Genomic DNA, 18,592 nt, shown 5'->3' with positions numbered 1-18,592 from the left:
CATCTACCTCTGCATCAAACAGAAACTCCTTACTATTGACTTGAAAGCACTCAATCTCCTTGCCCTCTCCTAACTTACCTCACTGATTTCCTACTACAACTCAACTAGCTCTCTTCACTCCTCTAATGACAACCCACTCCCTGTACCTCAATCTCATCTATTTTACCATCAAATCCTGACCATATCCTGTCTCTGGCCTAGAACCTCCTCCCCCTTCATATGTGAAAGACCACCACTCTCCCCACCTTCAAAGCCTTATTAAAATCACATCTCCTCCAAGAGATCTTTCCCAGCTAAGTCCTCATTTTCCCTACTTTCTCTCTCTTCCACATCACCCTTGTTCTTGGATTTGTCCTTTTTATTCACTCCACCCTAAATCCCACAGCACTTATCTACATATCCCTAATTTATTTTAATGTCACATCTCCTCCAAGAAGCCTTCCCTGACTAAGCCCTCTTTTCCTTTACTTCCACTCCCTTCTGTGTCACCCTCACTTGCTCCCTTTATTCATCCCCACTCCCAGCCCCAAAGCACTTATGTACATATCTGTAATTTTATTTATATTAATGTATTTTTCCCACTCTAGACTGTAAGCTCATTGTTGACAAGGAACGTGTCTGTTTATTGTTACAGTGTATTCTCCCAAGTGCTTTATACAGTCTTCTGCTTATAGTAAGCACTCAATATATGCCACTGACTATCTCCCCTCCTAGACTCTAAGCTTCTCATGGGCAGGGAATATGTCTCCCAACTCTGTTATTATGCACTTTCCCACAGAGTAAGCACTCAATACAATACATATCACTGTATGCAGAGGTCTGTATTTCGAGCTTGAGAGAGTGTAAATGAGGTAAAATACACAGTCACTGCCCTCAAAGAGCTACGAGTCCAACACAAGAACTTACAGCCTTTAGGACTAGCTGGAACAGAAAGGGGACAAATTCTACTTGGGCCCTGGGACTCAGTTTAGTATCACAGTGGTCTCCTGCTCCTTGGCCAAAGATCCCTTTCTCCCCCTCCCTCCATCACAGCATCAGCCATCTCTCCTTACCCCCTGTCCCAGCATCAGAAGTTTGTCATGTTTTTGCCATCTCCTCTTGTCCAGGAGTGTGTGATCACCAGCTGCTGCCTGGCAGAGCTGGCATTCCTCATCTTTCCTCACCCCACTGACAGCCTGCTTGCCTTGACTGGCCAGTTCTTGCAAAGAGGCTCATCAGTAATGGGGCTCTGCTGGCATATACTGTTTATGGGATAGCTACTATCAATCAAATCAATAGTATCACTGAGCACTTGCTCCATACTGACCACTGCACAAATAAGAATTATTTTATGGCATTTGTTAAGCGCTTACTATGCGCCAGGCACCGTACTAAGTACTGGGGTAGATTCAAGCTAATTGGGTTGGACACAGTCCCTGTCCCACATAGGGCTCACTTAATCACCATTTTGCAGATGAGAGAATGGAGGCACAGAGACGTTAAGTGATTCGTCCAAGGTCAGACGGCAGACAAGTGGCAGAGCCGGGATTAGAACCCAAGTCTTCCGATTCCCACGCCCCTGCTCTTTCCACTAGGCCATGCTGCTTCTCACTTAGAAGAATAATACAATAGGATATGCAAAATATCTGCCTTCAAGGAATTACACATTAGCGGGGGAGAAAGATATTATGATATATTGCAAGTAGGGGGAAGCAACAAATTCTAAAGATATACACATAAATGCTATGGGGAGTAGGGCGGGAAGGATCCGAGTGTTTAGTGGGTGACTGCCCTAGTGTGTAACTGATGCTGAAGGACTGAGTGGCAATGGCGAAATGAGAGAAAATCTGACCTCCTGGAGGAGATGTGGTTGTAGCAGGGCTTTGAGGTTAGAAAGTGGTGATCTGACAGACATGAAGAGGGTGTGAATTCTGGAAGAAGCAAGAGGTTGACAGCTAGAGATGACACTGAGGGAAAGTGTGCACAGTGGCTTGAGAGGAGTGAAGCGTGCAGGCTGGGTTGTGGAGGGCAGGAGCAAGGATAAGTAGTGAGGAGAAAATTGACTATGTAGCTCCAAACCACTTCTCCCGTTTTCATAGCATCATTCCCACTAAGTGCTTCATTGAGGGGATTTACATTCGCTGTGCCATGGAAATCACAATCAGTGTTGAATGACAATGCTAAAGAACAGAAGGGCGGTGATCTTCCCTAAACTCATCCAGAGTTCTGTGGGAATTCCAATTGGAATACAACCCATTTTCCCTACACAGAAGCAGTTCTTCCAAATGAGATTCAGGAGAAGGTAAAGAGAATGGGAGAGCCACCTTCCCAGATGAAAAAAAGAACATTCCCGCCACTCTCAGCGGTATTTGTTATGCGCATACTATGTGCCAGACACTTTACTAAGCACTTACTAAGCACTAAGCAACCCGATACAAGATAATCGGGTTGGTCACAGTCTCTGTCCCACACAGGGCTCAGTGTCTTAATCCCCATTTTACAGATGAGGGAACTGAGACACAGAGTGACTTGCCTGAGGTCATACAGCAGACAAGTGGCAGAGCCGGAATTAGAACACAGGTCCTTCTGAACCCCAGGGCCGGGCTCTATCCCCTAGGACACGCTGCTTCCCTATCTCACTTGGGCACATCTCACTTTGGTTTCATTCATGGGCTGTCATGGCTGCTGCTTTTCTAAATTATCTCATCATGGTTTCATTTGTGGGAAACCATTCACTTAATCGCACTCCAGGCATGGATTCTGTTCATCAAGATAACCAGACCAGCAACACTGTTTTCCTGCTAATGATCTTTACTTAAAACATGTTTCTCAGAGTTAAAACAATATAATATGACAGAACAAGCATTATTTTCCGACAAAAACATGAAAACGTGACCCAGAAAATACAGGTATGATTATGACTGCAGGTGAAAGATTCTAGCAGGAAAATGGACTTATAGAGATCAATATGCAAGAAGTTGAAAATGCTTGGATTTCTTAATCACTAACATACTGATGGCAAATGTATGATCCCATTTTCTAAATCCTCTACTACAGACTCTGCAGAGGCCTCCACCCATCCCGCCCTCAAACTCAGCTGAAGAGGAATTCTACAGTCTCAAATTCTTCAGAAATACACTGCCCCTCAAGAGGTTCCTGTGCTTGGAACAAGCTGCTTGGAAGTGTGAACCTGAATGCAAATGCAGGCTGTCTGTCAAAGAGGATAGGAGTTAAGGATCCCTCACATACTAGCTGATAAACAAAAAACAGAAGATGCATTCCAGTAAGTGGTGACCTCGGATTCTGGTGACTCATCCCTGCTCTGAAAGATAGGGAGAAAAAAGGTGTATCTAACAAAAGCCTCCATATAATGAAGTTTTCCATTGTCCTGGCAAATGCAGAACTGAAGGCTTGTAAAAGGTCTTTAATGTAAAGAAATGCAATAACAAAGCTCCCCAAAACTGGTCCCACCTGTTACAATATTCGGAGGACCTTTTATCTATAAATCAGGCTTTTTAGTAACTAAACTCACCTGGAAATCTCAGCAGCACTCTTGCTGCTGCTCGATAGGTGAATATTTAAGAGCAAAGGCATTTTCTTTTCTATGTCTTCTATTTTATCTATTATCCCAGATGCAGTTTAATCTCTCACTTAGAGTGTCTCCTATCCTTGCCTGAGATTTTCCTAGTCCTATTGAAATGTTGGAGTCTGTCCAACTGGCGTTCAGTTCTCCTCTGGTGAAAAGCACTAGATCACAAGTACCCACCTACCCTTCTCCCTCAACGCTAGCGTAAGGCAGTATAAGCTTCCATCACCCATTCCTCTCTTTCCCGTGGACAAAACAAACTTGTAACAAGGCACATCTTCCCAAACCTCTGTTAAATCAAAGCAGCAGCCTCCGACCCAATTTGATTTATCTGAGCAGAATTTATGGCATCCCTCTCACTCGTTTTGCAGGTCTAGTTGGGAATAATTCTTTAGAAACTTGGAATCAGACAGCAATTGTTTACAATATAAATCAGGATAATAAACAAATCCTGGGCTATCTTCAATGCGCTTTGTAAACATACACTAATTAACCTCCTCTATGATGGCGCGCACACACACACACACACACACACACACACAATCCCCCCCCACTCCTTTTTAGAGAAGAGGAAACTGAGGCAGAAGCCTAGATATGGAGCTGTGAGCCCAAATACCCCATCTCACCTAGATAATAAAAAGAGGCTTCCCCCATTTTCCCCTGGTCTCTGTTAGTAGTCAGGAAAGTGGATGAGAGAAAGAAGAGAGTAATCAGTGGCTAATAATAATAATTATATATTTGTTAAGTGCTTACTTTGTGCTAGGCACTGTTCTTAGCACTAGGGTGGATATAAGCAAATCAGATTTGATACAGTCAAGTTGCCATTATTTGGGACTGGTTGCCCAGTTTGCACCTTTAGGGCAGGAAACACGTCTACCAAACTTGTATTCTACTCTGCCAAGTGCTTAGTACAGTGCTCTGTTCACAGAAACTACTCAGTAAACACCATTCATTGACTGATTATCCAGGTCTTCTGTTTCTATACATTTCCCTTTTTTAGAGTGTTGACTTCTGGTTGCATTCCAGCTTGGCCTAGTGGATAGAGCACGGGGCTGGAAGTCAGTAGGACCTGGGTTCTAATCATGGCCCTGCCACTTGTCTGCTGTGTGACCTTGGGCAAGTCATTTCACTTCTCTGTGCCTCAGTTACCTCATCTGTAAAATGAGCATTAAGACTTTCATCCAACCTGATTTGCTTGTATCCACTCCAGCACTTAGTACAGTGTTTGGCACATAGCAAGTGCTTAACAAACACCACAATTATTATTCTTCTTATTGTGAGCCCCTCTACTCAAGAAAATCCAGAGGGAAGGAAAGCAAGTGACGGGAGAGGAAGGGAGGTGAAGAACTTGGTATTTGGGGATAAAAGCAAGTCTCTAAATTTCACTTTTCCTTCTCTGCTTCCCCAATCTCCTCCATGTATGAACAAACAGGGTTGTCTAAGTGTTGTAGTTATTGAGTAACGGCGTGCAGAGCACTGTACTAAGCACTTGGGAAATCAGCTGTATTTATTGAGCACTGTACTGAGCGCTTGGGAGAGTACAACGCAATATACTCTAATGCTAAACCTAACCCAAAAGTTACCTCTTTAATAGACTAACAAGGGTGATGCTGCTGACAAGGACAGGAGGATGGATCCCAAGGACGGGGACCTGGGAAAGGAAGAAGGAACCAGACAACAGAGCTAACAGGGCTGGAGATCAGAAGAGGGATGGCAGAACAGAAACAGGAACATGGACCACAGATCAGGGATCAGGAATGTCAAAAAGGGCCAGCCAGCCTTGCTGAATGAAAAGAGCAAATTGGTGAGAATCAGCAAATCTAAATTCTAATCCAGGCTCTGCCACTTGCCTGCTGTGTGACCTTGGGCAAATCACTTAACTTATCCATGCTTCAGTTTTCTCATATGTAAAATGGTGATGAAATACCTGCTCTCCTTCCCCTTAGACGGTAAGCTCCATAGGGGACAAGGACTGTGTCTGATCTGGTTATCTTGTAACTACCCTAGTGCTTAGATAATGCTTGGTACATAGTAAGCACTTAAATTATGTTTTAATTACATAATTACTGATCTGAAATCTGCATCAGGTGAGATGTTCATGAGATAGGATCAGGTAGGATGGTTATGAATTTGGGACTCTTGCTTCCCCAAAGTGCCTCTGATAGAACCCTTGAAGGAGGTCTTGTTTTCAGTCAGACTTGTGGGAGGGGTCCAAATAGTCACAGTCACAGTGACAGAGAAGCAGAGGGGATGTGAAGGAGAGCTTCCTCTTTCTCCTCTTCCTCAACAGCAGCAGCTACTATGGCTGAGGGTGATGGTGGAGAAGAGACGGAGAAGCAGTTGTGGCTGGGTAAGTGCTGAGTGGATGTCTGAGGATGAGTGTGTATGACTCCCTTGTGCATCACCCTGACTTGCTCCCTTTATCCCCTCTTCCAGCCCCACAGCCTTATATACATATCTGTATTTATTTAAGTTCTGTCTCCCCCCTTGAGTGTAAGTCTCCTTATGGGCAGGGAATGTGTTGGTTTATTGTTATATTGTATTCTCCCAAGAGCTTAGTACAGTGCTCTGCACACAGTAAGTGCTCAATATATATCATTGACTGACTGATGGAGTGGGAATGAGTGTGTATGCCTGGCCCTCTTTTCCCATTCTCTTTCTTCCTCTATTTCTGACCTTCTCTCTTTCTCTGTCCCTCTCTCTCGGTTCTCCTTTCTCCATGTTTTATCCTTGTCCTCTCGGTACCTGGCTCTCTCCCTTCCCCACTCCAAGAGGCCTTAACTCTGTCCCAACTTTGAGCTCCCCAAAATATAGCCACCTTACACGTATCCCGTCGGTGGACTGGGGCTGCGTATATTCTGCCCGTGAGATTGACAAGGACATTGCAAACTTGAGCAAAGTGCCAAGAAAGCAATGCCACGTCCATGACACCAGGCAGGGATCCAATCCGCCCGGGATGGGGAAGGCTTTGTGCATGAATTAGCATTTTTTGCTGAATTACAAGTTCCCCGGGCAAGTTGCCTTTACATTCATCTTTCTGCTCATCTAGCCCCAATCATGGCTTCTCCCTATCTAAACCTCACATGGCACCCAGATAGTGCCTCACTTTGAGGACAGATAAATTGGAACTGCTTTGGGGCAGTTATGGGAGTAGATGTCTTTAGCCAGGGTGGAGGATAGGGAGATCTCAGGAGCCTTTCGAAGTGATAGTGTAGTATTCATTCATTCATTCAATAGTATTTTTTGAGAGCTTACTATGTGCAGAGCACTGTAGTACCTCCACCTCTTACCCAATGAAGTGATAAAGAAAAATGCTGAGAGAATGCAGCAGCTACAATCATCCCTTTATAGTCAAAGGATGTAGACCTTGCAGTTGTTTTGTAGAAATCAATCAGTGGTACTGATTGAGTGCTTACTACATGAAGGGCACTGTACTAATAATTTGAAAGAGTAAAATACAGCAGGGTAAATACGTTCCTTGCCTAGAAGGAATAACTTTGCAACATCTCTTCTTTAGACCAGATAATGGTCTAAATGGTCTCAGCTGTGTCTGGAAATGTCTGCAACATTTGAGTATTATGGCAAGTGGCCATCTCAACTAATGAAGCAAAAGCTATTACAGTCTATCACCCTTCCCTCTACTCCCTGCCTCACAATCTGTAACATGGAGTTAGGTCAACAGACCATTTGGTCCAGGCCTCTCTGCCTCCAGCCACATGAAATAATTAAACCATCCAGGATTTTAGAGATTTTAAAGATTCCAAATAATAAAAGTAATAATTTTGGTATTTGTTAAGCACTTACTATGTGCCAAGTAGTGCACTGAGTGCTGGGGTCACAGATGAGGCTCACAGTCTAAGTAGGAGGGAGAACAGGTATTGAATCCCTATTTTACACATGAGGGAACTGAAGCACAGAGAAGTTAAGAGACTTGCCCAAAGTCCTCTGAATTCCAGGTCTTTGCCATACTGCTTCCATATCCTCTCTTGGTAGCCTATTGCAGTGCCTAATCACTCTTCGAGGCAAGAGACTTCTTCAGGTCCATCTGAATAGCTACCTTTAATTTGAAACATACTTTTACTTTTCAAAAGCTCCTTTACATAATTTACCTCATTTCGTTCTCACAACATCCCTACGAGGATGGGAGAAGCAGCAGATATTTATCCCCATTATGCAGATGAGGAACCTCAGGCCCCAAGAGATAAAGTGCCTAGCCCAAGGTCCCACAGCAAAACTGTGCCTGAGCTGGGACAAAAATCCAAATCTCCTGATTACCAAACTCATATTCTTTCCATTTCACTTTCACAGTCATGCTTCAGAAAAGTCCTCCCTCAACCAGAATGCTTACATTACATCACTTCTTGCATCAGGCAATCTGGCCTCAGTCCCATTCCCTTTTCTTCACAGGGTCTGTTTTCACACATTGCCTCAAAGCTTTTGCCCCTCTTCTCTGGACCCTCTTCAGTTTCTCTTTAAACTCTTTAAAATGAGATAACCAAAACTGAGTATAATATGCTAATAAGTCTCTGTTTAATCAAGGCACAGTCACAGTAACGTGGAATTGTTCGTACCAGAGCTACAAATGTCAGAAAGGCTTTTCATCATGGAAATTGTGTGGGTTGGAGTTGGGGGATAAATTAATCGATTATATTTATTGAGCATTTAGCATGTGTAGACCACTGTACTAAGCATTTGGGAAAGTACAAATAGGGATTATGTGAGATTTTCTTTCTGGTACCTCAAAATGTCCTCAAACTAAAGAACTGATGGCTGTTCTAGTTGGTAGAGCAGTAGATGATATCTGAGTCAGATGAAAATGACTAATAAAGCTATTAATCCTTATACTCAGGGGCACAGAATGATTAGCTGATTTTCTGATAACATGATTCTTATTAGCTCTTTCTGGAAAAGATAGAGAAACTGGCTATGCTTCAATCAATAGTAATTATTGAGCGTGTGCTCTGTGCAAAACAACTGGGAGAGTACAACAGAATTAGCAGAAATGTTCCCTGCCCTCAAGGATCTTACAATCTAGCTTTCCCAATAACTAGTTTTCAGAATGGGATCATTAGCTGACAAAGGATAATCACACAATCATGATGATTATGTTATTTGTTAAATGCATACTATGTGCCAGGCACTATACTGAGTGCTGGGGTGGATACAGGTAAATCAGACTGGACAAAGTCCCTGTCCCACATGGGACCTCACTGTCTCGATTCCCATTTTACAGATGAGGTAAATGAGGCCCTGTACCCAGTCCATGTCCCACATGGGGCTCACAGTCTCGATCCCCATTTTACAGATGAGATAACTGAGGCCCAGAGAAGTTAAGTGATTTGCCCGTGGTCACACAGCAGACACGTGGCAGAGCCGGGATAGTCCTACACATATTCTACCAGTAAAAAAGGCTAAGGTGTTTCTTGGTAATAACTTGAAGGCAGAGGCCAGGACTCTGAAAGCACTAGATTAGTGGACCATTCACATCTTGTCAAGCCTAACAGGGGGCTGGGGGTGGAGGGGTTGGGGGGGGGAGAGGGTTTGGGGGGTCAGGTGGAGCAGAACTAAAAAGACAATGGAGCAGGGCAGTACAGTACCATTATTCTGGGCACCTTAGGGCAAATACCCTTTAGTCCTGCTCCACTATCACTGTGTGGACTTGTGAAAATCCCTATCATTCAAACAATCGATGGTAATCATTTAATGCTTACTGTGTGCAGAGGACTGCATTAAACACTTGGGAGACTACAGTACAGTAGAGTTGATAGACAATCCCTGCCCTCAAGGACCCTACAATCTAGTGAGGGAGATAGTTTGGGATCCCTTTCAAAGTCACCTGTTTAACCAAGTCTTTATACCAAATATTGTTCTGTTGTAAATGTAGCTCAGGATTGTGTCTCTCTTCCTTTAAAAGGAGGGTAATGGGTTTCCTGTGAAGAAAGAGGCAATGGTAAACGGCTTCCATAGTTTTTACCAAGAAAACTCTATGGATACACTGTCGGCACAATTGCAGATGGAGACTGGGGCGTTCTGGGAGAGATGTGTCCACGGAGTCGCTCCGGGTCAGAAACGACTCGACGGCATAAGACAAGACAATGGGCAACCACTTCCTTCCTGAAGGGATCATTTAAGCCAGAGACAAAGCCGAATAATTTATCTTCAGTTAAGTAGGGAGCTCAAAACCCTAGCATGTCCGTAGCAAAGCTGGTAAGTTCCTTGAGTCCAGCTTCCAAAATCTTAAACAATGCTCCTTTTCTATCTAACTCCAACAGGTTTATGGATGTTGGGTCCTTATATTCTTATTTTAAGTGTTTGAAAGTAAAGATGCAGTCTTGTTTTTTCACCACCTATGATTATTTAGAGGCTCCTCCACTATAAGCTTTGCCCATTAAGCCTCCACTTCAGCTCATCTAAACCTCTTCACAAACCAAAGGGTTGGGATATATCGTCCGCCCACATTGAATCCAAGTGCACAGCATCTCAGGGCGACAATTAGACTCTCCCAGAGATTAGATCACCTTCACTGTGAAAGAAACTCTTTGCTTTCTTTACTTTCAATTGCCACAGAAATGTTCTTCAAAAATAGCTTCCCTTCGGTAAACACAGGTAAATTTTCTGCAGTTTCATTCGAGTGAGAAAAATACAACAGTAATTGTGATGCACTAAAAAGAGAACAAATATTTTACATGTACTGTTGGAAAACATAAATAAGCTGCCTTTTGCAAAGAACTTAATTCAAACCTGCGCAGAATTTTTAATGATATCTCTGATCAAACTCCACCATACAAAGGACAGAAAGACCCTTTCATTTATGTTTCAAATAAAGGAACTGATAATGTAGTAATCATCGAGGGGATGAAAAGTTACCACAACTTTGTCAGCTGTGATCTAATAAGTCAAATCATAAAAACCAAGTGATTTTGTGTGTGTGTGTGTGTGTGTGTGTGTGTGTGTGTTTTAAACTAATGCCAAGGTCCTCATTTCGTTACCAAGATTGGAGTACTCATAAATTCATAATCTAAATGGTACTGGCTCACATGGTAATAATAATGGTTGCATTTAAGTGTTTACTTTGTGCCAAGCACTGAAGTAGATTCAAGATAATCAGGTCCAAAAGAGTCCCTGTCTCACAGTTTAACGGGGTAGATGAACAGGTATTTAATCTCCATTTTACAGATGCAGAAACTGATGCACAAAGAAGTTAAGTGACTTGCCCAATATCACACAGCAGACACTGTTTCCCTTAGAGCTTTCCTCAAGTACTCTTAAAGGAAGAACCTGAAGCAATATGGCCATGTATAAGGCCAATTCAGAGGCAGAGATCATACTGAACTCCTGACTATAGCTAGTGTGCGTATTAATGTGAAATTCAGGCTCAGTGTATCTATTTCCTTCCTTCATTCTGATCTGCTTCCTTTTCTCCTTCACCCCTATCTCCTTCCTTTTCTCCTTCACTCCTACTTCCTTCCTTTTCTGAAAACTTCCTCTCCCAAACCCAGAACTGAAAGGACTCCCCCATCCACAGAGAAAGAAGCCTCTAACTGACTAGATCACAATCGTGAAACAACAAAAAAGCTATGGCTACGGTCATCAACCCAAAATTCAAACAGGAGCTTAAATGCCCATTAATTATAGGGACTCTAGTTCTAAAATAAATGATGGCTGTTATTCAGGGGTCGGTAACTCACAGAGGAGAAGATTTCATGAACAAGAAGTAGCGTGGCCTAATGGAAAGAGCAAGGACCTGGGAGTCAGAGGACCAGGCTTCCAATCCTGGCTCTGCCACTTGTCTACTGCATGATCTTGGGCAGGTCACGATTTCCCTATGCCTTTGTTACTTCATCTGTAAAATGGGGAATAAGACAGTGAGCCCCATGTGGGACGTGGACTGTGTCTAACCTGATTATCTTGTATCTACCCCAGAATTTAGCACAGTACCTGACAAATAGTAATCACTTAATAAATATTTTTTAAAAAGTAATAATAATAACCACAACAATAGTGGTATTTGTAAAGTGATTACTATGTACCAAGCAATGTACGAAGCACTGGGTAGATGAAAGAGAATCAGATTATAATAATAACAATGATAGTGGTAGATAGTGCTATATACCAAGCACTGTACTAAGCACTAAGATAGATTAAAGAGAGTCAGGGCCCACATGGGGCTCACAGTCTAAGTAGGAGGAAGAACATGAATTGGATCCCCATCTTGCAGATGACTTGCCCAAAGTCACACTGGAGGTAAGCAGCAGAGCCAGGATTGAAGCCCAGGTCTTCTGACTCTCAGGCCTGTGTTCTTTCCACCAGGTCATGCAAAAATGATCAGGAAGTCTTCCTAGAGATGAGCAACCAGGCATTAATAATAATAACAGTGATGATGGTATTTGTTAAGGGCTTACTATGTGCCAAGAACTGTTCTAAGCGCTGGGGTAGATACAAGGTAATCAGGTTGTCACACATGGGGCTCACAGTCTTAATCCCCACTTTACAGATGAGGTAACTGAGGCACAGAGCAGTTAAGTGACTTACCCAAGGTCACACAACAGACAGGTGGCAGAGCCGGTATTAGAACCCACATCCTCTGACTCCCAAGCCCATGGTCTTGCTACAAGGCCGTGAGAATGATTTGGCACCACTTCTGAAGACATGCTATTTTCGGTGATATGAACCATCATCATCATCATCCCAAAATTATTAATTGCCTTCAGTATTCAGAAGGTTATAGTAGGGACTGGTGGATTACAAAGGAACGTGAAGATCCGAAGGTATACATACACGTGAAAAACTTCCTCATTTAGGAGGGAAAATTTTTCCAAGCCAAAAGGACGGTAACTCCAAGCATATAACGCATTCAAGATTAAGTTACTTGATATCTGAATCTCCCAACCCCCTTTAGCACTTCCAATGGAAGATTAGGTTTATAAGTACAAAATCCAAGTGGAGTTGAAGGCAAAAAAGGTATAGATAAGATACAATCACAATCACATACTCTGGAACTTTGTTCCATACCAGCTTTAGAGAGCCGCAACATTCGATACATTATAAATGGAGTTAATTAAGAATTGGATGAGATTCACATTGGTGATATAATTGTAAGAAATTGTAACCTATGTGAGGAAAAACTAATGAAACAGTTAAACTAACTCCAGCATAAAAATGTGAAATGAGATTAATAATATGTGCCACTTAGCTAACAAGGATGTTGTTAGAATTAATGAGCTAACACCAATATAGCACTTTTGAGCAATTTGGAAAAGAGGGGATATATATATATAGCTCCAGATATAATTCTCTGTGGATATATATAGCAACTTGTATATCCACAAAGCATTATTATATAAAATTAGATCAGGGCACAGCATGCCTAGGATGAGTAGGGCAGAGGCAATATGTTCTGCTTTACAGTATCAGCCTTATGATAGTGATTCATACAGTACCTTTCAAGCCAAAGAATCCCCAAGGTGCTCGATGAACTTTAGAAATGCTTTTTTATAAGCCACAACTATACATATGGAGAGCAACACATCACACCCACATACAAAGCTCTGAAACAACATCAGTTTTGAACACCACCCGGTACCTATCTGAAAAAGTTGTGGGAGGGAAGAGTAAAGTACTTTACACCACACAAAGCTCCCGAGGAGTTTGACGGGCAGCCTGTAATTACCATAAATTTATACCTATGATGCGTGGATAAAAGAGAGCGAGCAAAACGATGAGGCTCTAGCAAATGTGGAGCCAGTTTAAAAAGTGACCGTGCAGCGATGAAATTTTGGGGTGGCTAAGGAATAAGCGCACTACAGGGGAGAACTGGACAATACCCAAATGGAGACTCAACCCACGCTCTCCAGTTAGATTCCTAGCATGAGGCAGGATGTAAGTTTTCATATTCTCCAAGCCCTCCTCTCCACTTTCTAAGATCATCCAAACCCCAACAAGCAACCCAATAAGTGAGGACAGGGAGGACGTCCAATCTCTCCAAACATATTCCTTCTGCGACCTAGGGAAGTCAAACTGTGTACACAAGCCTTTGGCACAGAAAGGTGCAAGTTGACCTCATCTGTCTCCTTGGATGGAAATCCCTAAGTGCCTTTGGGGGGCAGCATCCACTCTGGAAACTCAGATGTCCAACCACAACCACTTCAGGAGTCATCACCAATTCAAAGCCCAGTTGGGTTACTCGCTTCCTGACTCCAAGCCCCACCACTGACCCTGATAAATACCCCTTCATTTGGCCCGTGAGGGCGGATGAGATTTTAAAAAGGTCACCCGCTGGGTCTCGGTGAGACCCAGAGATACGTGGGGCGGGTGATGTGCCGCATTTCTGAAACAGAGAACATCTTCAGAAACAGCGTACGCGCAACACTCGATCCACTTCTCCAACTCTCCCAACCAGGTCCCTGTCGGGCACATATAAAAGACGTCCGTCTCTGTGGCACAACATAGCTATCGTGTTTGTTCACATTCTCATTCCGCAGGCCTTAACCATACACAAAGACCCTTCTGTTCCTATAATGCGGCTAAAATAAGGGTCAGATTCAACAGTGTCTTATGAAACGGATGAGGGCACTGCCATGTTTGCTGCTAAGAAACTCTCATAGATATTTTCAGTCAGATTGGGTCCACAGTCACTGGATCCACTATGCCAGCCTGCTGATGCGAGGGGCAAGCAGACGGTCGCATGGCGATCCGGCAAGGGAGTGTGTGAATGCCTCCTTGCAACGTATCGCCACCACTAGTAAAACAAGTCAGGATATTTCCTGTTGATGGCAAGCTAGCCCTTTCCCCCTTTCTTTTAGCCCCCACCCCCAATCTTAGGCTTGTGTCTTAGGTAAGCCGGCAACTGAATATTGACCAATGGGTTCCTGAAAAGCCAGCGTAATCTTCCGGCATGCCCAGGGTCCTGGGCACGTGAATAAAGAATGATGGTATGCATTAAGTGCTTACTATTTGCCAGGTGCCGGGATAGATGCAAGAGAATAAAACTGAGCACCGTTCCTGTCCCACAGAGGCTCACAGGGAGAAAAGGTATTTTATCCCAAATTTACGAACGTGGCTACTGAGGCACAGAGAAATTAAGTGCTTTGCCCCAGGTTACCTAGCAGGCCAGATCACCAGACACCCAGCCCTATAATCTATCCACAAGGCGACACTGTCAGCTCACCCACACACCCAAAATCTGACTGAAAAGAGTTTCTTCTCACAATGAAAAGGACATTAACATGTACATTAGCTACACACGTACATTTACACCCACAATTTCCAAAGAAGCTTCCCTTTCATTTTGATAAATTTTAAGGTTTAATTGGTGCCATTCATGGCTCAAATAACATTAACACCCAGGAGTGTTTCAAGTCCAAAATCTCTGTTCATTGGTTCTACAAGGCCTCTACGTTTGATGTCTTTAAAAACCTTTCTTTAAGCCAGAAGCATTTTCTTAATCACCTAAAGAGATGGGAAAGCTAATCAATCAGTTTTAGAAGAGTCAAGTTCCAAATGGAGAATTAATTTTTGAAGAAGGCTATGAAAGATTCAATAGCGAAGACAGGTAGTAGGGCCAAAGGTGTCCAAAACCTGAACAGAAAGAATTTCGGCTTCAATAATTGGATTAAAGAAGCTTGCTATAACGCTTTAAGATCAGTCTAGTTCACAAACAGGGTATTTTAAGCAAAAGTCTATGAACGGCTTATGAGGGCTGCATTAATACTAAGTGGCTTCACATCGATTTACCTCAATACAAGGGATTTAATAACGAGCAGACCATTATTTTAAAGCAATAGCAACTCTTCATTAAAAGCCGACAATGAGGACAACTACCTAGGAGGCTCATCTCCGGGAAGATTTCTAGCTATTACAGTCTAGCCAGAATCGTCATGAAAGGTATTAGTTTAATGTGAGCACACAACTAACAAAATGTCCATTTCCCGACTGAATCCTTGATTTTTTAAAAAATCTCATCCCTGCTTTTAATGCCGTCTCTGATTCACGACAGGACTTTTCTTATTTTGCTGTGCTCTTCCACTATTAGCAGCCAAACTGAGAGTTTTCTCCTTAGCAAGTTTCTCTTTCCGCACCGTCCTCCGATGGGAAAGATGCAGCATCTGCAGGAAGACTTCAGGAATGTCATCCACTCCCACCCCAGCCTGCACTAGCTCCTCCTGGGGCATCGTCTCACCAACTTTCCAAAACTTGAGCCCTGTGGATTGCAGCTATCGGTTCAGTCCGTTGAAAGGGGTCCTCTGTACCGGCTTTTACTCAGATGGGACTCAAGTGATGGAAAGGAGGGGATGAGTTTGTTTCAAGTGCAGAATCGCACACATTCGAAGAGAGAAGTAGATCGGGTAAACCTGGAGAGTTCCAGGAGACGCCCGCATCTGCCTGTTCTGGAAAACTCAAGAATACCTTTCAGAGAGGGTACCTGGGTACCTGTGTGCCTGGGCTGTCCATAGGACCCCGAAGTTCCCCCTGCCCCTGCCCAGGATCCCAAACTTTCCTGGCCTGTCCACCGGGCCGACACTAAGTCACCTAAGTGCAGGTCGAGAAACCGGACGGGCGGCCAGACAAGGGCAGGTCGCTCGAAGTTGGACACATCAACGTACCCCCACGACGGCCCCCGCCTCCCCCAACAACACCCCTCATGCCAATCTATTTTCAGCGGTGGGTGATTCCCCCTCCATCTCCCCAGCCTGGGACAGGGGCACCGGCCCTCCTCGGCTCATCGGCAACTAGTGAGTAACCGCCCGGAGAGGGGCCGGGGAGCGGGGTGGTAAGGAGAGAGGGAAGGATGAGGAGGAAGAGGGAGGAAAGAAGAGGAAGAAGAAGGAAAGAGGAAGAAGAGTGAGGAAGGAGAAGGAGGAAGGAGGAGGAAGAAGGGGGAAATGGGAAAAAGGGGGAGGAAGAGGAAGGAGAAGGGATGAAAGGGGAAAGAGGTGGAAAAAGGAGGAAGGAGGAAGAAGGGTGAAAGAGGAGGAAGGAGGAAAAAGAAGGAAGGAGGAGAGAGGAGGAAGGAGGAAGAAGGAGAAAAGAGGAGGAAGAAGGGGGAATGAGGAGGAAGGGGGGAAGAAGGAGGAAAGAGGAGGAAGGAGGAAGGAGGGAAGAAGGAGGAAAGAGGAGGAAGAAGGAAAGTGGAAGAAGGAAGGAGGAAAGTGGAGGGAGGAAGGAGGAAAGTGGAAGAAGGAAGGAAGAAAGTGGAAGGAGGAAGGAGGAGGGAGGAAGGAGAAAAGAAGAGGAGAAAGGAGGGAAAAGGAGGAGGAAGAAGAAGGAGGAGAGAGGAGAAAGAAGAAGGGAGGCAGAAGAGGAGGAGCGCCTCGGGCGCCGTGGGCGGGGAGGGGGAGAGAGTGGAAGCGGGGCGGCCCCCCGCGGCCCGGCCCCCCGCGGCCCGCCGTCGACCCCGGGGCCGGCCGCTTCTCGGAGCCCCATCCCGGGACTCACGCTGCTGTTGTGTCCGGACCAGTGGACCATGGCCTGGTTGTGCGCCGAGTCCCCGGTCAGCGCGAAGGTGGTGCTGCTCAGCCGCAGCTCCTCCGGCCGGAACCGGGCGGGCTCCCGGCCGGGCTCCCCGGAGGGCTCCCGGGAGGAGGCGGCGGCGGCGGCGGCGGCGGCGGAGTCCGCCCGGACCCCCGGACCCCCGCCGGGCCCGCGCTCCGCCCCGCTGCGCCGCCTCCGCCGCCGGGGGCGCCAGAGGGGCCCGCCCCGCGCTGCGCCCCACACTGCGCCCCACGCTGCGCTCCGGCCCCTCTCCAGGACCAGCGGCCCGGAGCCCCCGGGGGCCCCGGCCAAGACGGGGCGGGCGGGCGCCGGGGAGCCCGGGGGGCCCGGGGGGGCCGGGGGGGCCGGGGGGGCCGGGGGTCGGGGGCAGCGCGTCGGAGCGCAGAGGAGGAGGAGGAGGAGGAGGAGGAGAAGCGCGGCGGCGGCGGCCAGCGGCAGCCCGCGGCCAACTCGGGCCATGGCGGAGCGCCCCGGGGCGGGGTCCCCGCCGTCCTAAGCGGGCCACCGGCTCAGGGGGCTCGGGACCCCAACTCCATACAAGTTGAGCGCGGGAGAGCGGGAGCCGGGCCGCCGCGCCCGCTTTTGATGGAGGGAAGTCCCCGCCACCCGGGGGAGGAGCCGGGCCCGAGGCGGGGGCGGGGGCTGCGGGGGCCGCGGGGGCTGCGGGAGCCGGGCTGGGTGGGCGCCGCCGGGGGAGCGCGGGGGCTCCCGGACCGAGAGCTCCGCGGCCAGCCGGGCCCCGAGCCGCCCCCGCCCCTCCTCTCCCCTCCGCTCCCCTCCCCTCCCCTCCCCTCCCCTCCCCTCCCCCGTGCGCTCTGCTCCCTTCCCCGGGCCCCCTCCCACCTGCGTCCCCTCCCCTGTGCGCTCTGCTCCCCCCGTGCGCGCCTCCCCTGTGCCCCCGGCCCGTGCGCCCCCCGTCTGCCCTTCCCCTGGGCGCTCTGCTCTGCCCGTGCTCCCCCTCCCCTGGGCCCCCGTCCCGTGCGCCCCCGTTTGCCCCTCCCCTGTGATCTCTGCTCCCTTTCTGCTCCCCCCACGTGCCCCCTCCCCTGTGCGCTCTGCTCCCTCGTTTGCCCCCTCCTCTGTGGCCCCCTCCCCTGGGCGCTCTGCTCCGCCCGTGCTCCCCCTCCCCTGGGCCCCCGTCCCGTGCGCCCTAGTTTGCCCCTCCCCTGTGAGCTCTGCTCCCCTTCTGCTCCCCCCATGCGCCCCCTCCCCTGTGCGCTCTGCTCCCCCTTTGCCCCCTTTCCTGTGCCCCCTTCCCCGTGCGTCCCCTGTTTGTCCCCTCCCCTGTGCACTCAGCTCTCCCCGTGCGCCCCCTCCCCGGTGCCCCCTTTCCCGTGCGCCCCCTGTTCGCCCCCTCCCCTGTGCGCTCCGCTCCCCTTCCCCTGGGCCCCCGTCCCTTGCGCCCCAGTTTGCCCCTCCCCTGTGAGCTCTGCTCCCCTTCTGCTGCCCCCGTGCGCTCCCCCCTTGCTCTCCCTCCCGGGCCGGTCCCACCTGGGGACGCCCCTCCCTCCACCGGCCCCCTCCTCCTGCCGGCCT

At 47.2% G+C, this 18,592-nt stretch overlaps 1 protein-coding gene across 1 annotated transcript in view; it reads right to left on the bottom strand.

Annotated features, from left to right (window-relative positions):
• SORCS1 (sortilin related VPS10 domain containing receptor 1) overlaps positions 1-17,161 on the bottom strand; it is a gene marked incomplete at its 5' end in the record, with an annotated part of 364,626 nt that extends 347,465 nt beyond the window's left edge. The window contains one exon of the mRNA XM_029080271.2: positions 17,000-17,161. Coding sequence (XP_028936104.1) covers positions 17,000-17,161 — 162 coding nt within the window. The remainder of the gene's footprint in view (positions 1-16,999) is intronic.
• Between the last annotated feature and the right edge of the window lie 1,431 nt (positions 17,162-18,592).

The sequence above is a fragment of the Ornithorhynchus anatinus genome, chromosome 16 (genome assembly GCF_004115215.2).
Source record: "Ornithorhynchus anatinus isolate Pmale09 chromosome 16, mOrnAna1.pri.v4, whole genome shotgun sequence".
NCBI lineage: Eukaryota > Metazoa > Chordata > Mammalia > Monotremata > Ornithorhynchidae > Ornithorhynchus > Ornithorhynchus anatinus.
Note: the sequence above shows the minus strand (reverse complement) of the source record. Positions and strands in the feature narration are given on the sequence as shown.